The 10,049-nt window shown below is 31.9% G+C and overlaps 2 protein-coding genes across 2 annotated transcripts in view; both read left to right on the forward strand.

Moving 5' to 3' along the window:
* Positions 1-6,650, forward strand: part of LOC106458544 (protein ELYS-like) — an 82,713-nt gene extending 76,063 nt beyond the window's left edge. Inside the window, exons 28-30 of the mRNA XM_013918062.2 lie at positions 3,882-3,965; positions 4,653-4,748; positions 5,284-6,650. Coding sequence (XP_013773516.2) covers positions 3,882-3,965; positions 4,653-4,748; positions 5,284-6,650 — 1,547 coding nt within the window. The remainder of the gene's footprint in view (positions 1-3,881; positions 3,966-4,652; positions 4,749-5,283) is intronic.
* A 497-nt stretch (positions 6,651-7,147) lies between these two features.
* The window catches only part of LOC106458549 (mucin-17-like), a 9,114-nt gene continuing 6,212 nt past the window's right edge, over positions 7,148-10,049 (forward strand). Inside the window, exons 1-4 of the mRNA XM_013918067.2 lie at positions 7,148-7,276; positions 7,770-7,879; positions 8,342-8,642; positions 8,878-9,285. Coding sequence (XP_013773521.1) covers positions 7,171-7,276; positions 7,770-7,879; positions 8,342-8,642; positions 8,878-9,285 — 925 coding nt within the window. The 5' untranslated portion in view covers positions 7,148-7,170. The remainder of the gene's footprint in view (positions 7,277-7,769; positions 7,880-8,341; positions 8,643-8,877; positions 9,286-10,049) is intronic.

Here is a 10,049-nt window from a genome sequence, read left to right on the forward strand (position 1 = left end):
AATTAAATTTTATAGTATTATGACAATCAAAAAAGTATGACAGCTTTGGCTCATCATTTTAGGATGTAAACAAATAATTTCATATTATATGGCCTGGTGTTTAGGGCACTCAACTTACAATTTGCAAGTTGTGAGTTCAAATTATGTTACTGAACATGCTTGCCCTTTCAGTCATAAGGGTGTTATAATGTGATGGTTAATCCCACTTTTTGTTAGTAAGGGGTAGCCCAAGGGTTGACATTGGGTGGTGTTGACTAGCTGCCTTCCCTGTAGTTTTTTTGCAAAATACAACAAAAACATACAAATCCTATATAATATGTTGAGGAAAAAACATTGGGGGTATAAAAGGTTTACTCATGTAAAAATGGATTTTTAAACATTTTAGTTTAATAGTGCATTACCACATGGAGTTAAGTTCTCAAGAGTTTGTCTTTTACCTATTTGTCGAAAAAAATCAGTAGACTGTGTTACATGATGAAAAATACTTCAAAGGAGAATGGTTCAAAATATTGTATGTTTGGTTTAAGTAAGTTTTACTTTTAATATTTGAATCTAAGCATCTGAAGTCCGTTAGTCCAGTTCAAGTTATATTATGATGATTGAATACATATAAAGGAATACCTATACAAAAGTTGCAGTCATAAGACAGTTCAAAGGTGAATGCCAAACAATGTGTATTCTTAAAAGTTTTTATTAATGAATCCATGTTGTTATTATTATGTAGAGAACTGATTCAATTAAACATATCTTGCTACTTTTTATGGCTATTTCATAAAATAACTAAACATTTTAGTCATAATCAACAATAGTTTTTGTAGCTTATAAAAAGTAAAGCTAAGACATACAATTTCACACTGTGTATGTTAACCTCAAAATATCTGCTTTTGTATAGCAGCTGCTTTTCATTTGATACTAATTTTTATCAGTTTTTTTTTTCTTTTCCATGTTTAAGAGAGAGAGGAGTATGTACAAAGTTACTTTGTACTTGCTTAATCCTTTCTGGAGTATTGAGCACCTTTTAGGTGTGTAGTGCACACCTGCACATGAAATTTCAAAATTTAAGTGAAAATAATAATTGTATCTCAGTTTGAACAATTTTTTACTCAAAAATAGTTTGAAGAGAGTTGATATTTTATCTTTTGTGACATTTATTTAGTGTAGTTTACAAAGAAAAATCTAAAATGAATTCAAATTTCAGCGAAAGTTACAGCTTTTACAGAAAGGAAGAATATTGTTAAAACTGATACGATGTTTTGATTACTGATGTGATCATGGTCAAGTACACAAGTTTTAATGGTAAAGAAGGTTTTAGTACTTAAATCAACATTAAACAAACTAACAATGTATTTAATTTTTAGAACTAATGGTGGTTACTTATACATATACATATTAATCCATGTGAATTGGCTAATTAGTTATATATGGTTGAACAGAAAAGTGAATAAACATGAAAATGTCAAAATGTTGTGCAAAATATTTATGTGAGATTTAGAATGTCTGGGGAATAAGGACCAAAGACATATAGAGAGGTGCCTGGGTATTTGTTAACTGTGGGATTGTTCTCTGACTTACTACTCTTAATGTCAAGTTCATGTTTTAGTATTGTGAAATTCTGTTCAGAAAATCTGTTTTTTGTTGTTTTTTTATCATATGTTCATGAACTTGGGAAGAGGTTTTTGGTGTACTTTTTAACCTGATTTTCAAGTTATGTCCTGTTTCACCTATGTAAAAGCTGGGTAACTAAATATTTCCTGGTGGGGTGAGTTCATTATATAATTTTTTTATTATGTTTAATTTTCATTCCAGGGATGTTATTTTATCTAGACGTTGTGTTAAGGTATTTTCCAAATTTCTGATAGAGGTATGCCAATATTTTCTATACATGGGATAATCCAATTGATTAGGTTTCCTTTTTTTTTGTGGAGTGTTTTTTGAGTCTGTTTGTTTAATAAATGTTTTGTCTGGGTTTTTTAAGTTTGCTAAAGTCTGTGTAATTACTGTAGTAGGGAATTGGTTTATGTTAGTAAAGCAATGATTAATTGTACAACTTCTTCATTGATGTTTTCTGTGGTCCATATAGTGTATGCTAAATTTAGGAAGCTTTTTAGAGTGCCTAGCCTCTGGTGGATTACATGGTTAGAAAATCACTTCATGTAATTTCTGATGTATGTGTTTTTTCTATGTATTTTTGTGATGAAGCCATTGGGGGGGGGGGGGGGCTCTGTGATGTTAAACTTTAAAACATTTATCATGTAGCTATTTCCATTTTCAACTGTGAATCGTATGTCTTTGTGTAGGTGGTTTTTTCTGTTGAGGGAATTTTATTTGTTCATCTTGACAAGTAAAGCCACAGAAAACTTTATCTACATATCTTAGCCAAAATGCAGGCTTATATAAGGATGTAACTTGAACATCAAGTTAAAAGAACACCAAAAATCCCCTTCCCAAGTCCATGAACATATGAATAAAAACAACCATAGTTTTTTTAACATAATGTTGCCATATTAAAACATGAATCTGATATTAACAGAAGAAAAATCAAAGAAGCCTTATTAACTCTCTCAACACAATCTCGGTCAATTTGACCGACCACGCGATCTTTTTGTACTCAATTAAAGTCTTCATAGATTTAATAATTCTAATTTTCAATGTAATGTGTATATCCTCACAAAATTGGGCAGTCTTTCAGTTCTTATTATAAGTCTTTCACATTCAAAAAATCATATCTTTTTGTGAAGTGTTTTTAATAAAATAAAGATTTGTCCATTAATATATTGAGTATTTGTTATGAATAGTCTGAGTGCAAAGTACTTTTCATGTTAAAATTTAAAATATTTTCTCATCTCAAAAGGGAAAAATATAAAATTTTCTTTGTGTAATCCATAAAACCTCTTAAATACATTTCAAACGTTTTTTTTTAGTAAACCTCTATAGTTTGTGTTATTTTCTCTACCCTATCTCAAAACGGGATCGATCTATTCGACCAACCTCGTAACCACCAAAAAATAAATTGAAATAAACCTAAATTACCCTTTTTTTTTTCTTCCTAGAATGACTTCAAATGTAACATGAAACTACATTCATTTATCCTAAGTAGCTCTAAATTTGTAACAGTATACATCTATATATAATTAAATTTTATTGTTTTATTGCCCTTTGAACTGTGTCTAACTGCTATCCATGCCATTATAAGTTGTAAATCACTTGGGGAACATGCAGCTCACGTTATGCTATCGAATTACAAAAATAGTTTGCAAAAATACACTATTTTCAAAGGTAAAGTCTTGGGTCACCAGTAAACCTGTCAGTTTATTCCGTATTTTTTATGATTTATTGTGAGAAGTGGTGATTACTTCAATGAGCAAAATGAAGTTTAAAAAAGAAATATGTTGGTGAAAACCAGTCAAGTTCAACTTAACTGGATATATATAAATGGTACTTTCTGATCAGCAATTAAAAAAGATAATAATGTATAAATTCTAAGATGAAAGGAAGTATTTTTGATCTTTTTTGTGAAGTATCTCCCAGCAAAATTTTGGAAATTTCATTATAGAAAAACTTTAAAATTATTGTGAATTTTTTTATGGTGAAACCAGATACTATTTATTAAGTTTGCTGCAGTTAGGTTTAGTATTTCCACTGTGTGAAGGAAAAAATTGAGGGATGTCAGGAACACCCTTACCCACGCCAAGCCTCCACCCAATCAGAAAAAGGTTAATAAAGGATTGTGGTTTATATTTTATGCTCTCATTTTTGAGAATTTTTAAATTTATACATTTTGTTTGTGAAAAAAAATTTTAGTATCTAGTATCTTAAGTTCTGTCCTTGTAATTTATTAAACTAAACTTTGTTTTCCAAATTACTGTTTTCATTCCTTCCAGCTGATTTACTTGTTGAAGATGAAGACATAACACTGAACTTTTCAGTGCAAAAGAAACGTGAACAATGTCATTTTGACCAGAAAGGTAATTTGAGATTTTCTTTTAATAGATGAAACTGCTTTGAGTAATTGGTAAGGATGATCTATTATCTAAAAGAAATATTGCTACATATTATGGAATATAATGTTTAGCTACTAGTTAAAATAAGTTTTAGTTTTGGTGTTTGAATATAAATGTCTGAGGTCTGTTACAAAAGTTCAAAAATATTATGATACTCAGGTGACTGGTTTGGTGCAGGTTGAGAATATATGACTTACGTAACACTCAGATGACTGGTTTTGTGGCAAGTTTAGAATAGTTCGAAATGTTACGTAATGCTCAGGTGACTGGTTTATTGGCAAGTTTATATTTATTGTGTATATGGTGATATACAGTACTTGTTAATATAATAAAGTTCAAGCTAAATGAAATTTAAAAATATAAGTGCACATGTGTGAATACTTCATATAATTACAATGTACCTAGTTTTTCAACTCACTTGTTCAGAATCAGTGATCATGACAAAGTTCAGATAAATGTAGAAAGATAACTATCTTGTTTTGAAACATAGTAGTTATTAAATTTTAAAAAATGTTAAACAAAAATGAGTTGTTATAAATGTTTTTATTTAATCACACTTTATTTTTTAATTCACTAATTTTCATGGCAGTTAGAACTTGAAAATGTTACAACATATGTTTTATTTAACATAAGAATGTTTCCCTCTGTTAGGAATGTTATCTAGTAGATCACCGCCAGAAAAATCTTCAGCATCTTCTGTGTGTAGAAGAACACCATGTGTGGCCACTGAACGCCAGATGGGTCAAGGTGAAAATAGTTTTATTATCTTGTTGATGAAGTTTATATGTTTGAAATAATATATTAGTTATCCATTTTGGAAACATATTTCTGGTTTATTATTTCTCGTTAATTCCAGAACATTTGTCACTAGTCTTTATTTTTTTTTATTTCACCCACACTGCTGCATATCAGTTTATAGTTCACTTATCTTGATAAGTATTAAAATTATTTCTAGTGTAAAAAATATATATATATATTAAACCTACCAATAAAAAATATAACTAATAAACTGAATGAGACAAAGTTGAAGTTTTTCTACTGTAAAACAGAAGTGATGGGAAACTATATAATAGAAATATTATTAAATAATTTGTGATATTTAACATATAATAACACACTAGAAAGATAACTGTCTTGGTTTTATATGTAATTTTGAAAAAAGGAGAGCATCTAATTTCTTTTTTGGATCTGTAGTTTTTCATTTATGTTTGAATGTAAAGTAATAATAAACAGAATCTATGTTTGATAGAATTATGACCTAATGAAACTATTGAACCAACAGCATTCCTTTCACCTCCCCATGAAACATCTCATCAGTTTGTAACTACTGAAGACATCATAGAAACTAAAGCCTTATCCACTATCCACGAGGTGACTGAATCCATATCTGTTCACAAAACCTTACTGGAAGAACACAGTACACAAATTCAAGCCAACTCCATTCCAGTAGAAGTCACTGAATCAGTTCATCCTTTAACTGATAAAAACCTTAATGTTGAAACTAGATTAACTAGTCATAAAGCCATATACCAGGCAAACAGCATTGAAGAGGTAGAAACTTTTAAAAGTGAACAGTCTTTTGCTGACAAAAGCCCTATATATTCCAGATCTGTCAAGGGAAAAAAGAGTATTTTTACTAAAACACCAGATCAACAGAAAGGAGATATGAAGTCAGACCTTGAACGGTCAGTACAGAAACTGGAAATCATAGTAACACCACCTAAAACATCAATTGAAGAACAACAAGATACAGTAGAACCTTCAAATACATCTGTTGATTCTGTAGAAAGAGAGAGATTCTTAACAACTTCCTCTAAAACACCATTAAAAATAGTTAGAAATTCATTAGGGCCTTCAGTGACATCTGTTGAAACACCCGTGAAAGTTGGATTCTCCTCTACACCTCCTGAAATACTAGGTCAGGAAAGGAAAGACGTACTAAGATTTTCTGAGACAACTGTTGAAACACCTGCAGAAGTGAGATTCTCGGTAACACCCTCTGAAGTACTAGTTCAAGAAAGGAAAGATCTATCAGGACCTTCAGCAACTGTTACTAATACTTTTGCTCAAACTAGTAATACATCAGAAAAAATAAATTACTCAGAAGCACACATTGAAACTCCTTGTCCAGAAAATAAATCTTTGATGGAACCCTCATATATCTTCACTGAAATACAAAAAGAAATTACAGGACATAAAATGAAAGTTTCACTGGAACCCTCTGTTGCCACCAGGGAAATACCTGATCACGAAAAGAAACTTTCACTAGAATCCTCAGGTGCCATCAGGGAGACACAAGAGGAAACACCTGATTATGAAATGAAAGTTTCACAGAAAGCCTCTGTTACCACCAGGGAAATACCTGAACATGAAAATGAAATTTTGCTAGAATCCTCAGGTACCATCAGGGAAATACCAGAGGAAACATCTGATCATATAAAGAAAGTTTCTATTGAATCATCAGGTACAATAAGGGAGACACCGGAGGAAACACCTGATAATGAAACAAAAGTTTCACTAGAATTATCAGGTACCATCAGGGAAACACCTGATAATGAAACGGAAGTTTCGCTAGAATCCTCAGGTACCATTAAGGAAACACCTGATCATCGAAAAAAAAGTTTTACTAGAACCCTCAGGTACTGCTAGGGAAACAACAGAGGAAACACCCGATTATGAAATGAAAGTTTCAGTAGAACCCTCAGTTACCATCAGGGAAACACCAGAGGAAAAACCTGATAATGAGATGAAAGTTTCACTAGAATCTTCAGGTACCATCAGGGGAACACTAGAGGAAACACCTTATTATGAAATGAAAGTTTCACTAGAACCCTCAGATACCATCAGTGAAACACAAGAAGAAATACCTGATTATGAAATGAAAGTTTCACTTGAACCCTCAGATACCATCAGGAAAACACCAGCTTTTTCACTTTTATCATCTTTTTCCATACCCACAGGGACTAAAGTTATCAATACTGGTTCTTCTGCAAACTTTAATTTTTCCTCTGGTGTTTCCCTGATGGTGACAGAAGATTCCTGTGAAACTATATTTTCATGATCAGTTATTTCCTCTGGTGTTTCCCTGATGTTATCTGAGGGTTCAAGTGAAACTTTCATTTCATAATCAGGTGTTTCCTAACTGGTGATTGAAAATGAAGATGAGTGCATGCTTTTTCTTTCTGATTCGGAAAGTGAACATGAAAACGATGTGGGTACCAACAGAATGACCCTTTCAGGTGACAACATGCAAGGTATATCATCTGAGGAAAATAGTAAGTGTACATTTTTGTGCTTTTCAACCACAGTAAAGTAGAAAACTTGTTGGTGTTGTTATGAAGAAAATTTCACAGGCTTAATCAATCACATGACCATTCTCACTTGTGCTAATTTAGTTATATAAGCTAATAAAAATGGCAAAGAATGATAGATGTTTTGATTGTATATTCTATGTAATTCCTTAAATATTTATACCTGTGTAATTTTAGCATTAGTGAGTTTCTTTATTGGTATCAATTGCATAGTTAAAATATCTATATATTTAGAATCTTAAATTATTGTTAATTTTCTGTATTACCAAATAAAATAATAATATTTCTAATGTTTTATATATGTTCATTACACTGCACATATTTAATTTTGGTATTTGCAGGTAGCTGATGCTATTAATAATAACAGGATTTATCACAATTATAAACTCATTTTGTCAGTCTTTTTAATTTTATATGGTTTGTGTATAACCTTTTAAAATTGTTGAAGTTTTTTCAGATAAACTGGACAAAAAGGAAGATAAAACTCCTATCATAATTTCCATGCCTGAAACCTTATCTTGTAGCTTAAAGACAGTAGAAGAAGAACAAGGAAAAATAGAACTTGATGTAAGTGTTTCAAAACATAAGCAGGTTATTAATATTTTCAAACCAGTTGATAGAGGTTTACATAGTTTAGTTCACTAAAGGGTGTCTGTTGAGTTATACACATGTGACCCCTGTTTTCAGTACAGCTATTAACATGATAACTAACAGGTATGCAACAATACTAAATAAAAATCATTATAATGCAAGGTAAGTCTTCTCATTATTAATTATTGCAACTGACAAGATTTGAGTTTTTAAGATTAAGGTGAGTGAGTTTTTTTCCATTTGATATTGTTTCATTTTTTTCCCTTTTTAATTTGCTTTACAAATTTCTTAGTGTTTGCTCGAACTTTGGTTTTCATTTTAAGAAAAAAGTGATTCATTCAGAACTGTATGTGTCAAGTTTATAATTTTAGTTTGAAAATCTATAAATTGTAAGTTATAACAGCAGTCGGTTTAGAGAACCACTTTTTATTGTTTTAGAAAAGCACTAAACTTGAGACTTCACCAGTAACGCCTGGAACTGGTTCTTTGGAAAATAATTTTGAACCTCCAAGCTCGGAAAGTGCAGAAGATTCAGGTAAATCACAAAGCCCCATAAACCAACACATCTTAACACAGACTGGTTCCAATGAGTCACAGCAAACACACTCCAAAGGTTTTGAAACACCCATTTCGAAACTTTCAACTGCTAAAAGAATGTCCACACGAAAAAAGAGGATGTCAGTTGAGGAACACGAGCCTTCGCAAACCGTGAGAAGCACAAGGTCCAGGACTAGTAAAAGTAATTATTTATTATTTTTAGTATAGCAGTTTATAGTTGGGACGTGTGTTTGTATGTATACATATAAGCACACATATATGAAATATTTTGAATCAATTTTTCTTTATACCATTTTTTTTCAGTTAAAAAGACTTGATGGATTTGTATCCAGTGATACCAACTATTAGTGCACACGTTTAAAGGTGTGATATTTCAATGTATTTATTTAAATATATATATATGTTTGTTTTTCCAGCCAACATTGATGGCACCATCTCTGAGTCATCAGTTGAGATTATGAAAACACAAAAAAGTGGATCTTCAGAATCTACAAGTTTGATAGAAAAAACCAAAAGTCCTGGTGCTACAGCCAAGGGTTCCAGACTAACTATGGAAGAAGTAAAAGAACATGAAAGTACTAGGCTAGAGGAGGAGGAGGATTCTCCCAAGACAAGAAGCAGAGTTTCGAGTCAGGAGCAAAGAGAGATGTTAGTGTCTCCAGTGAAGATTGCTCAGGAGAGCTCTTCTCAACTTGATATTAAGAAAGAACATATTTTGGACAGTCTTTCAACTACTCCTCTTACCACTAGTACCCCAGGTGTTGTCACAAGAGCAGAAAGGAGAAGACGAGAGTCTACAACATCAGAAGACTCTGAAAGATATGGTATGATCCAGATTTAAGAAAATATTATCAGTATTTGTTGATTTTAATGAAATATTAATTTCTATATGTGAATTACACACTAACACATTGGGTAACGTGTATGTACACACACATACATACACATTTTTTTAATGAAGATCTTCAATAAATATTATGTTAGGCCTATTATATTTTCTAACTACAATATTAATCTAGTCCTTTAGGGATTTTCAAGAATTAGAAAAGTGTATAATAATCATATTTCAACCAAACTATATTCATCATATCAATTGCTGACGATACGTTTTGCTCAAACCAGAACTCTTCAGGCTGGTTGGGATACAATGAACACAACAGTAGTCAGAATACTATGTATATAGCCATTTTTGATAACAACAATTGTTATGGTGTGAACGACTTTTACAAGCTAGCGAAATAGCATTTGAACCACATCATATTCATTATATATACTGACGATGATGTGTTTTGCTCAATCTAACTGGCCCGGCATGGCCAGATGGTTAAGACAGCCGACTCGCAATCTGAGGGTTGCGGGTTCGAATCCCTCTCACACCAAACATGCTTGCCCGTTCAGCCGTGGGGGCGTTATAATGTGACGGTCAATCCCACTATTCATTGGTAAAAGAGTAGCCCAAGAGTTGGCGGTGGGTGGTGATGACTAGCTGCCCTCCCTCTAGTCTTACACTGCTAAATTAGGGACGGCTAGCACAGATAGCCCTCGTGTAACTTTGCGCGCGAAATTCAAAACAAACAAACATTTTATA

Source organism: Limulus polyphemus, unplaced genomic scaffold (assembly GCF_000517525.1).
Source record: "Limulus polyphemus unplaced genomic scaffold, Limulus_polyphemus-2.1.2 Scaffold483, whole genome shotgun sequence".
NCBI lineage: Eukaryota > Metazoa > Arthropoda > Merostomata > Xiphosura > Limulidae > Limulus > Limulus polyphemus.